At 44.4% G+C, this 19,946-nt stretch overlaps 2 protein-coding genes across 2 annotated transcripts; one reads left to right on the plus strand and one right to left on the minus strand.

The window, feature by feature from the left end:
- Nucleotides 1-1,268: 1,268 nt before the first annotated feature.
- On the minus strand, nucleotides 1,269-4,529 carry smfn (small fragment nuclease). Its single transcript, XM_029249356.1, has 7 exons — nucleotides 4,218-4,529; nucleotides 3,579-3,662; nucleotides 3,416-3,493; nucleotides 3,199-3,310; nucleotides 2,763-2,871; nucleotides 2,594-2,647; nucleotides 1,269-1,913 (listed from the first exon to the last, which is right to left on the minus strand). The coding sequence occupies exons 1-7, from the start codon at nucleotides 4,515-4,517 to the stop codon at nucleotides 1,784-1,786; spliced, it is 867 nt and encodes a 288-aa protein (XP_029105189.1). The 5' UTR covers nucleotides 4,518-4,529; the 3' UTR covers nucleotides 1,269-1,783.
- A 1,608-nt stretch (nucleotides 4,530-6,137) lies between these two features.
- Nucleotides 6,138-10,332, plus strand: LOC108921561 (homeobox protein BarH-like 2). Its single transcript, XM_018731058.2, has 4 exons — nucleotides 6,138-6,585; nucleotides 8,257-8,491; nucleotides 9,431-9,515; nucleotides 9,775-10,332. The coding sequence occupies exons 1-4, from the start codon at nucleotides 6,432-6,434 to the stop codon at nucleotides 10,045-10,047; spliced, it is 747 nt and encodes a 248-aa protein (XP_018586574.1). The 5' UTR covers nucleotides 6,138-6,431; the 3' UTR covers nucleotides 10,048-10,332.
- Nucleotides 10,333-19,946: the final 9,614 nt, after the last annotated feature.

Below are 19,946 nucleotides of genomic sequence, written 5' to 3' on the forward strand. Positions count from 1 at the left end.
GCAGCACTTTATACCGCGAAGACGCGACGCGTTTCATTTGTCCGTGCGATGGAGTCGTCAAGCAGTAGGCGCTTATTTGCCGAGCGGCAGGGAAATGTGCTGATGCTGACGCCACGCTCCTTGCCGTGCTGTGGAACAGAGGACCTCCGCTTCAGCGGGACAGCTCAAGAGGTGCAGCTAGGGGAGTTCACTGGAGCGATTTAGAAGGAGCGCTCGATGTCCAACATCAGCACAGCGAGATTCGAACCCGCAGTCACATTTCATAGTCCGTCACTCCAGCAGCTCCAACACTGGCCTGGAGGCTTGCAGCTTTTGCGTGGTGAACTCAATGCACCCTTGTCCCCGGCGGGGTGGAGGCGGTGTTTTCTCGCACAGCGTCGCCCGGGGGCGAAGAGCCTGGTTTTCACAGAGCTCAGCTGGAGCACAGATCTGTGCGGGAGAAACATAACCGCACCAAACGTGTCGGTCTTCTTCAGCACGGGGCCGTGAGACCGCGAGGGACGTGGACTGCAGTTGGGGGGGTCAACAACTCCACACCTCAAAACCTAGAGGTGATTCAGGAGCGAAGGCTGCAAATTAAAAGTCATAATTGTAAGATGAGCGAACGTATGCTGTAGACCGGAGATGGTCGATAATTTCTGGCCCTACATCTACTGTGATTAATAAATGTAAACTTATTTAGCTGACACTTCTCTCCCAAGCAACTTATGGTGTTAAAGTTCTTACAATTATTTATCCATCTGGGTAATTTTACTGGAGCAGTTTAGGGTAAGTACCTTACTCAAGGGTACTAGAGCTGGCGGTGGGAGTCGAACCAGCAACACTTGTGTACAAAGGCAGCAGATCTAACCACTACGCTACGAGATGCTCAACTAAAGGGTCTAAATGAGGAATTACTGGTCCAGTACAGGACTACAGTGATCCAGAGCCCAGACAGGACACCAGTCCATCACAGGACAGTGACACACACTCCTTCAGACACTAAGTACAGTTTAGTGTTTCATAAGCCACCTCACATACATTGTTGGATTGTAAAGAGCAAATGAAGCACAGATGGAATTAAGGGCACTAGCGGTCTAATGAATATTTCACAAATTGAGATAAAACTATTCAAAATCAATATAATACACAGTGGTACATTTTAAAGGGCTCGTTACTGCCTGCATATGGAGAAGCTAACATCTGAAAAGGTGGATTTGAACACGGCATATAATAATTACACATCCCCATACAATTAAGAAAAACTCCATGTAACATTTAATGCCCTTTATTGGTAGGATTTCACAGTATTCAATGCAAACTTAAATGTAATATTTTTTTCCTAAATACATTAATGGCTAAGTCGCTCAAACATGTCTGTGCTAAAAACAGCTCACACTTTCCACGTCAGCCTCGAAAGATCAACTTCGGGAACGAAAAAAGAAAATTTAAAGAAAACACAGCCAAAGCCACAAGGAGTCTCTGCCGGGTCGCCGGAAAGAGAAAATGTGCTTAGAATAGAGATAATATTGTTTTATTTACTTTTAATTCATGACAGAAATCAAAAGAAAAGCATGCGTGCTCCATGCTGAAGAACAGTCCAGCTCGACTGCTGACGGTGTTCCTCTTGGTCATTTCAAGGAGAACCCCCCGAAGAAACAAAAACGTTCGAAAACAAGGACACTACCATCGCCACGGAAGCGATGAAGGAATGGGTCCCGGACACTGATTGGCGTTCCCTTGGCTGTTGAACTGACTATCCGTATTTGCGGTCTCTCTCTTTCACTGACACACACACACACACTTATCTCACACATTTGCCGTTCTCCCCATTTTCCACAATTTTACGTTTCTTTTCCTCCGCCTGAGCTTTGAAGACGTTGGTCTTGTAGAACTGCAGCTCTTTAATGCTTTCCCTGATGTCGTCCAGCGCTCTGGAGGAGGACACAGAATGTTAAAAGCTGGACTGCTTTAAATGCTCTAAGCACTTTTTAAAATAATGAGAACATGATAAAAAACTGCTTCTGAGATCCTGGTTTCACTCTGAAAGTCTGTTGCTTTCATCTTGTCCCTGATGCAGTGGAATAAACCCCCTCGGTCCCTCAGAGCTGCTGAATCCCTTCCAGCATTCAAGAAGGGTCTCAAACCCATGTCTTTTAGACTCTTTTCCCTCCTGTTTTTCTGACAGCTACATAAATAAGTTCAACACCATCTGCCATGATTAAGTATTTTCTGTTTGAAAGCAACTCCTTGAGGGATGTGAAGCGGCAACATGGTGGTATCAGACGAACAAGCTGCGCTTTGATACTCCCGTTTCTGCGCGTAAAGCTCCTTGTCAGTAGTTTTATACTCCTTGATTCGTTCCAGCTTGTATGTCACTTTGCAGGAAAGTGTCTGATAAATAAATTCCAAGATAAATGTGCGTGTACTTGCTGCCGCCTTGTGGTTGAAACTGCGCACAACAAATCCGCAAAGACGCCTTCGAAGAAGCCGGTGGTAAAGATGAGACGCAAAGCAGGACGGGACTGAAACCCACTGAAACACGTTCACCCGATTCATGTTTTACTGCACATTCATAGTTAAGGTAGTGTCTTTACAGCGTCTACAGACTTACCTGTGCGATGCTTTTTTCTGAGGAGCCAGCTTGTACTCTTCTGGAAACCAGCGTCTGGGGCGGAGACGGGTGGCAGAGAGCAGATAAGACACTCAAAGGGACTCCATAAGTTGGTATGAAGATCATATCCTAACCAAGGAGGAGATGGGGAGGACACCGTCGCCTGTACCTGCACAGCTCCTTCACGGTGCTCACGTCGATGATGCGGTAGTGCAGGTGACGCATCAGCTGGGGCATATACTTGTCCAAGAACTTCTTGTCAGCGTGTACAGAGTTACCTGTGGGATGGGGGGTCAGTTCCCGCAGGTTCGACCGTCACAGTGTCCTCTGAGCACACAGCATCATGGCGTTTGACTACGAAGGACCCTGGACCATAAAGCTACACTTTACATTTCCCAACAGCAAACTAAATACTATACATTCAATATATTCAGCTTATTTATAATATTGCATTCACCTGCCATGCGATTTTTCTGCGAACATCTGACAGAGGATGAAGAGAACTATAGCGGCAGAGATGTAAAGGATGCAGCCCATTGGCTCAGACGATCGCATCCTCCGTCCAATCACAGAACACCGGAGCTCGGGTGGGGGGTGGCACTCACCTGCTAGCGGACAGTGTCCCGGCGGGGTGTGCTGTCTGACGAAGGACAGGAACTCGTACTCAGCCTGCTGTAGACTGATCCTGCTGTCTCGCACCGCCTGCGTCAGGCCCGACTGCAACAGGAAGTGACATCATTGCAGGCACGTTTCAACCAAGCGGAGGGGGGTGCGGAGGTGAGCACGTCTCCGGCAACTCTCGATCGGCGTTGCTGCGGTTACCTTCCCGTGATGCTCCTTGCACCACTCGGACATCCCATCCAGGAGCTCGTCCGATTGGTTGACTATGAGGTTGGGACCCTGTTGGACGAACCGCAGGCGAAACGTGAACAAAAACACTCCGCCGGGGCGTATCGAACCGTGCCGAGTCACACCGGGTCCCTACCTCTGCCACGATGTTGAGGTCCGGGTCTGTGATGATGCAGGCCATCTCGATGATCTGGTCCTTCTCTATGTTGAGCCCAGTCATCTAAAGAGAGCGTAAACAAACCAACTGCAGATGAGTAAGCAGATGAGATGGGATCCCCCTGCATAGTCACCCAAATCTTACAGCACAAACGTCCCCCACACCCACAGGGTAAAGTACAGTGTACAGTGCACGCGCACACACGGCGACGCTCCTGCCCCCATGATAACGAACGTGTCCATATGATAAAGCCTTTCAAAAAGCTCCGCAAAACCTCTCTACCCGATAACTAGAAGGGCTCACAGCTGCTACGTCACGAGTTGAACATCATCTGCGCCACGCGGGGGCCGTCAGAGTCCCGTCCCGAGCTATTCAGTGAATTAATTCACCCGGCGGGCCGGTCAACAGCGACTAACTACCCACGGCCACGACGGGTTTGGGCGGGCAGGCAAGCGAGCGCACGTGCCCCCCTGTCACTGTGTGCAGCGGAAAAGAGCACGCGCTGGAACCGTGGAACGTCGTGGCAGCGCGAGCGAGAGGCTTCAAGTTCAAGCTACACACACGGTAACGGGGCAGGCGCCGCCCGGCTCGCGCTCTTGCCGGCTCTGCCCCCCGTACCTCCAGGTCGACCCACACCATCCTCTGGGTCATGTCTTCGCTCGCGTTGGCCGACGCAGACGTCATGTCGCAGGCGTGGAGGGCGCGCGAGGGTCTCGGGCCGCACGGAGCGAGAGGAGCCACCAAAGCCGCCGACAACGCGGGGAACTTCCAGCTGCAGCGCCGCTCACCGGCCGTCAGGGGGCGCGTTCGGTCCGCGGGCAGTGCCGACGCTCTAGGTGGACGCACGCACGGAACGGTGGCCGCGCGCCGGAGTACGCTCCTCGTGAGCCACGCCGCTGCTGCTGTGCGCGCCGGCATCCCTGGCCGTATTTTGACGGACACTGTCGCAAAAACTAAACGGCAGACCGGAAACACTGCGTTATACGGCAACACGTTGCCGCGGTTACAAATGACTCGTGAAACGCTTAAAATAAATGAATAAATAAATGAAACGAGTTAAAAATGTGTTGTTTGTACACTTAGGTGCCCATTATCTAATGCTAGAGTTTGGCTGAAGACCATTCAGTGCTAAAGATAGTATTAAGTGCGAAAAATATTCAATAAATCAATATGGAAATTAATACTTTTTCTACTACTAGGCAATGTTTTCGGTAATAGCTTATTTTCTTTAATATCTTTCATTTTATTTGTTCTCTTTTATAATTGTTTTATATAATATTTTGCCCTCAGTCTGTTCTTTTACAAATAATAACAAAACCTGCAGCTGTCAGTGTCACTGCAGGGAAACTGAATATATGATATAACGTTAAATGTATATATTGGTATGGTGACATGACCTCAGGGACAACTGAAAGCCAGCCTCTCTTTCTGTTTTTAGAACAATTAATACAATCATTTTATTTGTATTTGTATCTGAATGCATTTGTTTAGAACATACCTGTACATACATATAATGTCTAATGACTATTTTTGTATATTGTGTACTTTATATTTTTTTATCCTTTATTCACATATTCTGTCTTCTCATCTGTGTCTTCTCACTGTCACTCTGTCTGTGCTGTGGAATTTTCTGTCACCAAGACATTCCTTGTATGTGTGAACATACTTGGCAATAAAGCTCGTTCTGATTCTGATTCTGATTTAGTAAAGAGTACGGAAGCTAGAGTAGGCCACTTTACTTTGTCCATCATGCCTTATGAGTATTGTACTTAAGGTCATGGGCATTGAGTAAAACTAAAGAACAAGCAAATGGAAAATGTGACATACTACTATTGTAGAAAATATGTAATAATATGCATATATATTTATAGAAATTCTGACGAAATCAGCAGTTACAAAATGTACAGCATCTACAGAACAAAGGAACAAGACATAACAATATTACAACATTGCCAGCAGTGTTACAACAGAGAAAAAAGAAACCAATAATGAACACAAACAGAAAAATGAGTACATAAATAAGCAAAGACAAAGAAAAAAAAATTGAAATTTGGTAACATGTCAACAGAAGCATATTTCTAGCAACTTTCAGGTTTTTAAAAGTTATAATAGTATTCCTTTAAACTTTTAATTTCTTTTGCAAACGGGGGGGGAAGAAAGGTATTGTACTGGCAAATTTACACTTATGTAATATTTTTTTCAGTAGAAAGTAAGGTTTATTGAAGAACCTACTTTTATTGCCTAACAATGCACGCTTGTAAGTAGACGCTTGTAGTATATATTGTAAACACAATAAAGCAGTGATGGTGTTACATTACTTGCTGCATGTCCACGTGTTATTTACGCTTATCTGACATTGTCATCTATGTAAATCGTTATGCACATTCCTTCGCATCATGCTTTCACTTTCATTTAGCTGGTTTCCTGTACCCCCCCCCCCCCCCCCCCACACACACACACCCACACCCAGAGAGATATTCATATTCATAAGATATATGATGAATGTGTAATGAGATGTGTATATGACACTCGTGCAGCTGACAGCTCGGCTCATTCAGCTTATTGTGCTGAACAGGTGTTACCTCGACGCTGTGGAAACACCTTGGGGGGCACGCGCGCTTCTCATGTCATGGCTTTCAAGTAACCCCCCCCCGCAAAAAAAAAAATAAGTTAAAAAAAAAAAAAAAAAAAAAACTTTTTCCATCTTTGCATTACACCCAGGTGTTCCGACTGCGAGCCGGGTGAGCGCACAGGTGGTCACGCAGCTGACGCATCAGGTGGCCGCGCGGACGGGCGCGCGCTCGGCTGGGGGTCGTCACACGCCTCATCATCATGCAGGTGACCGCGCGTTGCCACGCGGAGTTCAGGCGCTACAAGACATTCATGATCGACGAGATCCTTTCGGACTTAAGTCCAGAGAAGGGCGTCAGGACCTCCCGCGGAGACCCCGCGTGGCCACACGGGGCAGCGCTCACGTGGCACCCAGGTAAGTAAGGGGACTTTTGCGCTTAACCCCGTTTACTCTCTCTTCGAGTTGGGGCTTTAAGAATAATAGTAAAATATGAAACGCGCAGTACAGTTGTTCGCGTGAGTGACATGATGATGATTACCTGCAGCAAAGTGATTCCAAGTGTTTGACACCTTTTGTTCAAAATCCACTAAGGTTGCAATATAATGACATTATAATTTTACATCTGGTCAATGTTTCTTCTTCAAAAGTCGCCTCCCCACGTGCCATAAAATCTATTACACTGATCAGCTTATAATTACATTTAATCATGTAGTAAATCCTTTCCTTACCTACCTTATACGTATCAAACACATATGATCTGGAAATGCCACATACTGCGATAATAATTCTAGACAAATAAATTAATGCACACGAAGTTCAATCAGTCAATCAATCGATTGCACATAACAAACCAGAAACCTTGCACATATCCCGATATTGAGGACAAAATGAATATTAATATCAAACCGAACTCCTGTTAGTCTGTGGAAACTGTTTTTATATTGATTTATTCTGTCATTGCTGAAGCAAAAGTGAATGGATTATTACTGAACCTCATTTGCATAAATTAATTTCTTGGTTCCTGGGGACAATTATGAACAGGCCAAGAGCAACTGAATGCATAGCCATCAGAATAACACTTAATTGAAATAATGACCACTGCATTATTCATATGAAGGGAAAATTTTGGAAGCATGTTTTTCTGTACTTATTAAGCAACACAAATTCTGTTTATCCATCTAAACATGTAGAAGAAGACCTCAGGTAGACACAGCACATATAGGGGTCTGCGCTCTACCAGGACCAGGGTATATAAATGATGAGTTTTCAATTCTGAGAACTTCTTAGCAGCTTCTTACCTTAAAGACATTTCAGTGTGTCAATATTCAGTCTAACAGCTTGTCCGCTTTGGGTAAAAGGTGGGTACAGCTGCAGACTTCGGGCAGGCACTTCATTCATCTGCTCAGTCAGTCATCGATCCATTATCAATAAATTCTTGCAGAATGTACAGTCCCAGGGTGTGAGGCAGGGTACACCCTGGATAGGACACACAATCACACACACGCTAAAGGCAATTTAGAGTCAGCAGGTAACTTGAAACACTTTTCTTTGGACTGTGGGAGGAAAGCCACATGAACACGGGGAGAACATGCAAACTTTACACAGACTGAGGAGGACCCGAACCTCCCCAACAACTCAAGGGGAACTTGTAAGGAACAGCTACTTCCAAAAGACAAAGTAGAATTACTTCAATACATTTATCCCCATTTTAATTTTGGTCTGTTTGAAGCATGAAGCAGTAATGAATCCCAGCGGTTCAGTCTGCTACGGGGTCGAGTCTCAATGCTCGGTCTGCAGCTTCCTCTCCACGAGGTGTCACTCTTGGGCAGCTGTGTGGGAACGGACAGGAAAGTGAGGGAGCAGAACAGATGATGACTCAAGAAATATAAAAGAAAATACAGGTGTAGACCACCACAAAATCTGCATTCCTGTCAGAAAAGCTATAGGATCCAGTTCTAGATGCGGGGATTGGAGATGTACCCTGTTGAAAAATGTCAGTCTCTATCTTGGTGTTATCAAGTTTTGCAAAAAAAAAACCACGCCGGGTAATGAGTAGGATATTAAGCATCACTTTGCCTTTCTCAGGATCCACCCCCTGCTCCCTCTTCTCCAACATTGCCCTTCTGCCCTACCCCTTGGGCTGCCAGCCCCGAGACGACCAGAATAAGACCCCCGTGGGAGGCAGCAGTGAATCCAAAGTGGAGCGGGCCGGTCCCAAGTGGAAGAAGGTCCGGAGAGCTCGTACCATCTTCTCCCAGCTCCAGCTTGTTGGCCTGGAGAACAAGTTCCAGAGACAGAAGTACCTGTCCACACCTGACAGGTGAGCTTCTGCAGATAGTATTGATGTACAGAAGTTACAAAAGAAAGTGATTTCCCCACCTAATGCATCTGTGCACCTCTATGAAAAGGTTCACCATGGGGAATCAGGACACCTTAGCTGGTGAAAGCATCCAATCGTCATGTGTAATGTACTGTGATACAGTAATTAATCATTCTCAACCAGCCTGATTGCACTGATTCAAACACTGACGGGAAGCAAAAGTTGCATTTCAACACAGCTTTACGTTTTGTGCACATGCCATGATAAATAAAACTTTTTGATGTTTGGAATAGTGTGATGTTTTTCCATAATGAGATGAAGTTATGGGCCTCATATACAAACCAGTTACAGCTCAAGTTGTTGGGAAGCTTGAGGCAGGATTGAGGGTCACAGTACTAATTTAAGTGTATAAAAACATCTTATTTAATTTCTTGACTTTTAAAATGACAAAGCACATTTCATCCATATTTGTAATGTGTAATATTGTTTAGGCAATAAAGTTTTTGTGCATTCACAACTGCTTGTTCAATGCCAGATTTCTGTGGTCCAGAGCCTATCCCAAATTGGTATGGGACAGGGTGCACTCTGGATGGGGCAGCAACCTATCAAAGGGCACGCACGCATGCACGCACGCACGCACGCACGCACTCAGTAAGAGCAATTTAGAGGCACTAGTTCACCTGAAACATGCTTTTGAAGTGTGGAAGGAAACCAGAGCACCTGGAAGAAACTTAGAAGAACACAGTGATAATATGCAACCTTCACATGGACTGAGTTGCGGAATTTTGACGCACCAGCACTTCCTGCTTAAGACCTCATGCTGCCTGAAGTAATTGTTAATGTGGATTATGTTTGAAGAATGGCCCAGGTGTTTGTTAATTCTGTCAATAATTAATTATTTAATTGACTAATGATGCCACTTTGTCATGTTCCTGCCAGGTTGGATGTGGCCCGATCACTGGGTCTCACTCAGCTGCAGGTCAAGACCTGGTACCAAAATCGCCGGATGAAGTGGAAGAAAATGGTGAGTGCACTCCTGCAGGGGTGTGTGTGTGTGTGAGTTGGGCCTCCAATGATCGAACTCTTGCTGTACTGCTGAGTAAAGAGCTCCTACTGAGATAATTAGGCCACGGGATAAATGGATAAGCGTCCACATTAGTAAGCTATTTTGGTCACTTTGGTGGGAAATAACCTGCAGAGAAAATGAACCAAGTGATGTAAAAACACAGTAAAACTGAACCCAAGCAGTGCCATTTAAATCTGACCACAGGTTTTCTCCCCAGGTGCTGGAAACGGGGCGAGTGGCCCCAACCAAGCCCAAAGGCCGCCCGAGGAAGAACTCCATTCCCACCATGCAGGAGATCGAAGCAGCCGAACAGCTGGCAGGACTCGCAGAGGCTCAGAAAGGCCAGTCGGGGGCGCCGGACCTAAATCCCCCAGGGATGGGAGTTGTTTTCGCACCATGTGGTCCATCCGTGTTGGAGACCCAGGGTGTGGAACATCTTCCTGGCTCACCTTTAACCATACAACAGACCAGCATGGGCGTGACTGGCTAAAGACGCCTCCTTCAGACAAAGCGAGGACTTAAAATGGGAAACCGATGCTTGAAGGCTGCAGGAAACACAGGCCCAATTTTTGGGGAAACATCTGGTGAAGCTGCACAGGAGGTGGAAAATGAGGACCCATGGAGCGATGCGTGAAAAGACAGCGAGTGTAATAGCATGCTTCCCACACCGGAAGGACCCTAACCCTCAGCCTCCCACCACTGGGGTCACTGAGATATACATTAGTGCAGATGCCTTGTGACTTGTGCTCTGATGCATTGTATTTAATTAGAAGAAGCTGGAAAATATTTTGACAGGTGAAAAAAACTGTTACACAAATGTACTGAAAAAAACTTCCATTTATTTTGTTATTGTTTTCATACTTCTGCTGCATTGTTTGCAACAGGTTGCGTCCAGTTATTTTTATACTTGTTGCAGTGCGAAACTTTGCAAGTGAATCTGTAGAGGTTTTGTGCAACTTTTTAATTCCATGTTCGAAAAACCAAAGATCTGTTGTTTATTCAGTTTGAGTGCTACATCATGTTATAGTGTAGTGGTTACAGCTGCTGCCTTTGGATTGAAAGGTTGCAGGTTGAAATCTCACCTTTGCCTGTAGTACCCTTAAGCAAGATGCTTACCTTGAATTGCTCCAGTGAAATTACTCAATTGTATAAATAACCTTACATTTATTTAGCAGATGCTTTCCTCCAAAGCAACTGCCAATGAACTCCATGTGGTGTTATGAGCCCACACACCATATTCATCACAGTGACTTACACTGCTAGATACACTACTTACACTCGGTCACTCAACCCTACATCAGTGGAACACACACACACTCTCTGGGGGAACCTGAACAGCAGGTCTTTGGACTGTGGGTGGAAACCAGAGCACCTGGCAGAAACCCACACAGACACAAGGAGAACATGCAAACTCCACACAGACTGAGCTGGGATTGAACCCATGTCCTCTTATACCACCCAGGTGCTGTGAGACAGCAACACTACTTGCTGTGCCACCATGGTGCCCCAGCTAGGTTTCTAAAGTAGCTTAACATTATAAGCTGCTTTGGAGAAAAGCATCAGCGAAATGAATAAATGAAAATGGCAAACATGTGCTCTGTAGAACAGTGCCATTATTTGAATCAAGTCTTGCTAAAAATTAAGGTAAATATCATGGGATTTGTTATATTTTCTGTTTTTGGACAGAAATAGAGGGTGTGTAAATAGTGTAAGTGAATAAAAATTTCACAAACCTAGGAAACGTGCTGACAGTCTCATATTCCTTCTGTCAAAATGAGGTGTCCATGTGCGTTTTTTTAACTTCATTGTAATCCATTGCAGTGCTTGTACAGAACTTTTGAAAAATAAAGTATATTTTTGTTTCAAATGAACTTACTAATTGTTATTTGATGTTAAAACTGATAGTTTGTATTTCCAACATCCATTCCAGTATCTCCAGGTTACTTTTCTGTAAGGTACCTGAAAAAAAAGTGGTATCAAATGAAAGTGAGGATTGAAGAGCTGAGCCAAACTTTGCACAAAATTCCTCTAACTTTGATAGCCTTCACTGGTAAAATTAAGGGAAAATCTTGCCCAGCTTGGTCAGAAGGATCCAGAAACCAGAAAACGACACATGATACTCAGAACAGGTTAACCATGGGAAATTCTCACGAGAAATTCTCAAGAATAAGAAGCCTTGACAGTAACTGATTTACAACGGTGGGGAAACATTGCATAAAATCAAAGAATAAATCAAAATGTCACGAGGTAAAGGAGCTGTCACCAAAAAGGAGGTACGGGAAACCTCGAGGCAAACCTGAGCACCTGACGTACTTAGCAGTACAGTATCATCCTCAGGTCAGAAAGCAAAAAATAGATTTCCCTTAGGATATAACCCACACGTCCACACTGGTGCACAAAACCACAAAATAGAACAGAATTCATCAGGAAGGCTTTCATCTGCATGACTAGTAGAGTTTTAATTTTACATGATGTTTATCTCTCACCAGCGCAATTCATTCCTGACAACGTTCTCATGAAGTGATAAATAACCATAATCGATTAAAAAAAATGGTCTGTTGAGCCACACACGATTCACCATTTTTTCCATGAAACGTGCAAAATTCTTGCCCTAACTTTTAAACTTGAAAGAATATGGTTCATAACCAAATCCGGAACATCAGAACTACTCTGGACACCATTAAATCCAGGCTTAAGGCCTCAGTGTTGAAAATAGCTTATGCATATATGCATATCCTGATCGCTCCTTATACCCTGGCAAGAGTGCCATGCCTCTCTACCATTGGTCCCAGTCCCAGAGGCCGAAAATGGAATGTCTGTAGGTTCTAAGTTTTGGCTCTGACGTGCTGAAATGAGCCCCTTCTGTTCTTCAGATCTGCTGAATCCCTTTCAGCATTCATGAATGTGAGCTTTCCTATATTTTTCATAATGTGCTCATTGTCATCAACCGTAAGAGGTTACAAGAGTTACGGCTGATGACAATGAACACATTATGAGCTATATGAATATCGTTTGTGATAAATAGTAAATCACAGAAACAGATCATGAAATTACTTTCAAGAGAATTCTAGGCATTTTATTACTTCAGGTTTTAAACTCATTGGCTTTTGTACCATTTCTGCACTTTTCTTAAAACTTTCTTTGCTTTAGGGCCCATTATTATGAGAGATTATGGTTTTACACAACGATAAAAAAATCACAAGGCACGTGACATTTACTTGCCAGACAACGAGAGGACAGACATGCGCTGGAGGAGCACTGCCACACACAGGGGGAGGCAGCTCATTTTATGCGGTGCCCAACATTGCCAAGGCTCATCTTTTATACTGAAGTGTGTTTTCTCACGAGAAATTTCTCCAAGTGTAACTTTACGCTTCATTATGTGAATTTAAGGGTGTAGATTACACGCGTTCTATGTATCATGAAAGGAGCATTCACAGTATGACACAAACCGGTGGTGAGGGTGCAGGTGATGTTTTGCTGAAGCTGTTGCCTTGACATCAAAATAACAAATTCATCTTGTGCCTTCAGTACCCTCGATTAAGGTACTTGCCTTGGACACAGTAAAAAATACCACGCTTTAGTGATGGCTGAGTAGTTTTAAGTGTACTTTCCAAACATTACAAGTCACTTTAGGGGACCTGCAAAAAAATCAAAATAATATAAAAGGTGTCAAAAATACATAATAATTTCAGCACATTTTTCCTCAGTTTTATTACATGTGAAACTATACATTTTGAAGTGTTGGATAAACCATTTGCGAAGGGACTAGATGCAATTCTGAGTTGGCTATCCTACATTCCCAGGGTTTACCTGAGTTTGCTTCAGTAATCCATTCTTCTTGTCCATTTTGCACGAGCGACTCTCTCACCGGACCAGGAATCTGCCTCCTCGTGCCAACAAGCTCGGCTCTCGGTGCCAGAAACGTCCGAGGGAAATTATGAGCGCTGCAGTGGCTCGAGGGAAGTCCAAGGGACTTCATGACAGTAAATAATGGCATGGAAGCATTTTTGTGAGCTAACAATATGTCGTTACGCTTAAGAGACGTGCTTTTATTTGTAATCGGGTGTTTATTTTTGCCACGCACGCCTTTATGCCTTTGTTACGGTGACAGCTGTGAAAATGCTTCTGAGTACACCTGTGCGGTGTTGGATGAAGAATGAATCAGAGGGCTGGGAGTGTAAAGCCCACGTTCTCTGCAGGAGCTAGCGTGGACTTGAATGAGCACGATGGCGGTAGCTATGCTAACAAAGGCCGAGCCCGGTGTGGGGTCCGAGAGGCCGGTCGCCCTCCTCCCGCATGCGACTTCCAGCGAATTTGCGATGAGACGGAGGGCACCTGTTAGCAAAGCAGCCAGGTCTATCGAGCACCTGTCATGTGTTTTGGAAATAGTTGCTAAAAACACACTTGGTACAGAGCTCGCCCGCGCGCTAAATGACACGCGTTGCGTTTTCTCCACATTGCGTCATGACAGTCCCGTGTTAACTGTGCAATTCAGTGGCACACGTGGGAACACAATTTTTGCGTAAACACGGGGATCTTTTGGTTCGACGCCACAGGGGGTACTACCGCGTGGACTAGAACTGACAGACATCAGCAAGAGGAAAAACTTTAGCCAGTTCTGCTGGATCATGACTCTCGCATACGGCCTGGCATGAGCGCGTGCAATTAATAAATTAATATTATGTGTATTACAGTAGAGCTCCTATTACCAATTATATTGTTAGCAGTTCTATTTGTCACAGGCTGGCGCTCGCGGAAAATTATCGCCCGCGCATTTGATAGCAATCTTGCAAAACAATAATCATCAGTCCATTTCCCTAAGTGCGGCAAGCACTGGTGTTTTTTTTTCTTTTTAATTATGCGCAAGCTTTTCATTTAGAGTATGCTTGTTTAAGCCCCTGATAGTCGTAGCACGAGGACGCCGATGGCGAGTCCCCAACCCTGCCAGTCAACGGAACGCTCGCGGCCCCGATGATGCTCCCCGTGTCTGTCATTTGCCGATCAATTGCGCTAAGCTCGCGTTAATGCCGCAGTGTGTGTCGCCGAAGCGGCGTGACCAAACAGGTCTCTCGCCTCAAAGGGCTCATTGTTCCCCGTGATGAGTCAGGCGACAAGGAGGTGGGCACACGTTCATTTTGTTTTTACTTTAGAACAGAGTTGCTCTTTTTATCTTTTTTGTTGCAGTGGCAGGTTTCAGGATATCAATTAGTTAATTTAGAGTCGTTTACTTAAGGCTTTATGTGGGGAGAAAGGGGAAAGTCTTGCCACGCTGGCACCAATGCACAGCAGGTTACGTTTTGCAGAAGCGAATCGACTGGAACAACATTTCCACTCGGTGCCTTGATTACTCTTGAGTCAGAAGTGCCTTATGTAAGAAACTCACGCTTTAGCCCAGTTGAATTTTTCATACCACACGTTCTTGGGTCTTGAGCAGCAACAGGGCCCTTTCTGGGCCTTGAACCCATCACCTTACTGGTTACACCGCTTCTTCGCTAACCACAGCACTACCATCATCACCCTATTTCATCTGACAGCACATGGCCTGATCCCAGACTATGAAAGACAAATAGTGGGTCTCTGCTGACTTCTTCAGAAAGTGTGAAGATGACCGTGTTTGTAGGCTTCTCCTTTATGATTGTTTTATCTTTCATTCATTTCATTCCTTTGGTTTACACAGTTAGGTTTGTATACTGAATCACTGATTTACCTCTTTGCACGGCGGGATTTTACATGTTTTTACTGTATCGATTCAGGGTAAGTACTTCAAGCTTGGGGGGCGTGGTGGCGCAGTGGCGCAGTGGGTTGGACTACAGTCCTGCTCTCTGGTGGGTCTGGGGTTCAAGTCCTGCTTGGGGTGCCTTGTGATGGACTGGTGTCCCGTCCTGGGTGTGTCCCCTCCCCCTCTGGCCTTATGCCCTGTGTTACCGGGTAGGCTCCCGTGACCCCGTATGGGACAAGTGGTTCTGAAAATGTGTGTGTGTGTACTTCAAGCTCCTACACCAACAAGGGGATTCAAACCAGGAACCTTCAGATCGTAGGGCAACAGCTCTATTCACAACGCCACCTGTGTGACGCTTAGCTGAAGGGATAGTGGCTTAAAATGCTATGAGTTGTACTTTAGTGAACCCGGAATGCAGGGTTTCAGTCTGGGTGTTTCTTCATTTTTAAATGGTTATTAACTGATGTGAATAATTTGCATCATCTTCACTTACAACTTAAAATTACTCTTAAGCCTTATTTAGCCAGCAGCTTTTTTTCAAAGCAAGGTTTTTACTGTCACGTCCACGCCCACAACACAAGCAACAACACCTGACTCCGCACTAGCTCATGAGTAATCGTTCACCCTATAAAGACCCTCTTCAGCTCCCGTACCGTTGCGGAATCTCGTTTGGGACAACCGCCCTTCCTCGTGTTACTACTCTCTTGCTCTGTCCACGATCTCCGGTTTTTTGACTCCTTGCTTCGTTCTCCGACCACGTCCACGGATCCTCGTTCCTGTCCTGTTCGTCGATCGACCGACCCTTCCCCTGTCCCTGGTTTTGAGACCTTGCCTCTTCCCTCAACGTCTTGCGAACAACGCTGCACTTGGGTTCAGCTGTCTCGGCTCCCTGTGTTCCGTGTGACATTTACAGGACTTAAAATGATTCAGCTACTGTACAGCTGGGTCATTTTTACTGTATCGGTGCAGGCTGTGGTACCTTGATCAAGTGTAGTACAGCAGGAGGTGGCATTAGAACTCAGCTTCGACTACAAAGTGAGACCTCTAACTGCTGTGCCACCTGCTGCCAACATCAACAAGAACATTAATAATAGTAATAATAATAATAATAATAATAATAATAATAATAATAATAATAATGCAGTAACACTCAAGGTCTTGTAGTTCTGAGTCAGTAGCGTGCAGCGCAATGGTTAACTAATCACTAAAGGCAAACTAATGGCTTCTTTTAAAGGCATATCTGGATGCAGTTCAAAAATTTAACAAGGCCGTGTTTGATGAGCCCTGTAAAAATAGCAGTGCCTCCGACAAAGCCAACACTGTTCACCATGAGTGGCAAAGCACACATTCCTGCAGAAAAAATAGATTTATGTAGAGCTGATAGCTCATGGGAGGCGACCTGTCACTGAATGCGAATATGACGGGAATGCACCTTTTGCCCAATGAAGGGCAGGCCTGCAGAAAGGCAAGAAGGTGCTGCGATTAGCGACATTCCGGCCCTGTGCTCGTGTGATTCTGGGGTATCGATCCCAGTGCAACTTGATGCTGGCTTACTCCTAACACCTCAGAAAGAGCGAAAGTGTGTTTCTCGTCTCTTTTTAAAATATTAACAGCCTCAACATTGAGAAAGAGGCCTTCATTAATTCATTATGCCATTAATTCTATTACAGAAATCTTAAAATCAGCTAAGGAATGGGTATACTGCACAACTTCCAGTGCAAAAACGGCCAAAAAAATCATTGAAACAAGAAGTGGCTGGTGTTATCACTCATTTAAAGTTCTTCTGCTCTTCACTTTTACTGATACTGCTGTAATCAATGTTTTAATGGATAAAACATTTACAATAGTGACTGGTAATTGTCACAATGAAAAAGTCTGATCTGTATATTTCCATCTGTCCAACAACAACAACGACGACAACGACAACAGCAGCAACAACAACAATTTAGTTACAAATCCATTTGACAAAGGAGGCAGATAAAACCTCATTGAAGACCTTGAAATGAATGAATGAAAACCTGGTTGATAAATACTTCTCAAAAGTAGTATTTCTGTGCAATGAAAATTAAAACTAATGAGATTCATGCAAGAAAGTATCAGCCACATTTTGTGTGTGTATTTTTTTTAATTTATTTATATATTTTAATTAGCAACAGAACAGAGCTGGGTCACAACAACATATAAACATGATGACCAGTATCGTTGGAAAATACATACATGTACCAGTACATAGTGGCAACGACAACAGCGAACAGTGTTTTTTCCTAAAGATTTTTTGTAACTATAGACAATTTTCTCAAAAGATACTATGATATCCGCCACTTCAGTAGCAATGCTTTTCATACAAAGCACTTTGCCGTGCCAGACAAGCCCACTCCTGGGACAATCTCAGCAGCTCACCTTCACCGAGAGCGATACCTGTAGCACTTAACAGCGATTAAAGGTCTGAAAGATGGAAACACCTTGAGTACCTTAGTCACTCTGGGACAGTTTAGCCCCTCCTTCGCATGTGGCCCTTCTTGCCGTGAGCTCCATTGTTTTTTGAACCTCAAGAGAATTATACCGTTGACAAACTGATATGACGGCCCAACATGAAGTACTTGGAGGCTTTGACATGCAGACTGTGACCTGCATATTTATATATGTTTATAAATACGAATCCAGAGAGAGAAAGTGCAGCGTGCGCTATGTGTAATAAGGTCGAGATGATCGGAATCTCAGCTACACATTCAGATCCGTACGATCATAATAAGTGCTGTTTATATACAGTGAGAGGATGTTCTGAGCTACATGAATGGGCACAAAAATAAATGAGTAAAATCCATTTTGGAGATTAAATAAGGCTCTGAGCAGTTGGATTTAAAATAAATATTTGTTTTTCATGCAGTATGTGGTTGGTTCCACTGTGATATGCTGCTCTGTACAGCTGAGGTTTTTCCAGTAACTGACATATAAAATAACTGTAGTTACCCTGTGTTACTGGAAGAATAAAATCATAATCTAAAATGTTATTAATGAACAGCCTTCAAATTAAATTTTTTTTCCTTCAAGAAGCATCTATTATTATTTCTGTATTTTTGGTTGTATTCCACATTCAGATTTTATCATAGCCTTCCTTGTTATCATTATATTCCACATGATAACCCAATAACAAACATTGAGGTAAACATGTATTTGGGAGTAAAATTACATACATACATACATACATGATGTTAACATTGACTAGTGGATGACATGTTGCTGCACCTAGTAACACTGCCACCTCCCAGCATGTGCATGTTGTGAGCAAATGTGGGTTTGATCCCTGTTCAGTTGGTGAGAGTTTCCACTGGGTGCTCTGGTTTCCTCCCAAAGACATACAGCTCAGGTGAATTGGTGATGCTAAATTGCCTGTTATGGGTGAGTGGCTACCCTGCGCTGGACTGGCATCTCAGCCAAGATATACTCCCCCAGCCTTTTGGGATAGGCTCCGGTTCACCACGACCCTGCTAAGGATAGGCGATTACTGAAACTAAACGTACAAACATTGATTAGTTATATAAAGTTTACTGCATTCCGTTTAAGTTATTTGTTGAGAACATGGAAACTCCACACAAACTGAGTTGAACTCCAACCCGCTGCACAAGTGCCCATCCCTGCCCTGGTCAAAGCTCAGTCTATTTGATCAAAATCTACATTGTCAGACCTTGCAGCAATGAATCAGCAGTAAAACATACTGTATATTGTGATATTTGAAAGATACTTTTACTGGAAATAATTCCAAAAGGTCCTACAGCAGCACCCCATCGAGCATTTGGCCCACCTCCTATCTGTTGAGCAACCAAGTGAAAGTTTTTTTTTTTTTTTTTTTATAAACCATTTCTGCTTTTTCGTTGTTCCATGCTGTCATGCAGAGAGAAGTAAAATGTGATGCAGTCAGTCAGTAAGCAGTGACACAATGTCTGATTGTCCCTGTTAATTATTGTCCCTGAGAAGCAAAACAAACACTGGGTAAGAGGACAGGAAAACAGCTGCTGTTGCTAGGCAACAGGCAGCCAAACAGAACGGGGATATGGGGAAAGGTAGGGAGGGACAGTTGTGTTGCGAGCGCCCAGGGCACGGGGCCCAGGCATTGCGGCCAGGGTGCCGGGTGCACATGGTCGCAGCCAAGCGGCGTCCGCGGCGCAGCTCGAGCACCTAATTACTTTTCTGTTCGTTCTGCCTCATTGCTTCCACGAGAAGGTAGAATCTGCGAAACCCGCCAGCAACAGGATAGCATGGGGGCTGACATCATGCTGGGGGTTGTTGTGAAAACACAAAGAGAGCTCAAAACACAAACAAACCAGACATGCACCATTGTACACGCGCTGGCAAAATTCCGCAGAATCTTAACAGGGCCCCAGTAGTTTGGTTTCTGCTGGAGAAAGTAAACCGAGGACAAGATTTCACATACTGAAGAAACACACATCCATGCAGTCATCAAAATCCATACTTTTAGTCTGAAATCTCGATAGCTGGTAGTGTAGTGTTCAGAGCTGCTGCCTTTGAACCCAACGGTTGCTGGTCTGAACCCCACCTCCAGCTGTAGTACCCTTGAGCAAGGTACTTACTCTCAATTGCTGCAGTAAAATTACCCATCTGTATAAATGGGTAAATAATTCTAAGTTGCTTAATGCTGTAAGTTGCTT

Source organism: Scleropages formosus, chromosome 25 (genome assembly GCF_900964775.1).
Source record: "Scleropages formosus chromosome 25, fSclFor1.1, whole genome shotgun sequence".
NCBI lineage: Eukaryota > Metazoa > Chordata > Actinopteri > Osteoglossiformes > Osteoglossidae > Scleropages > Scleropages formosus.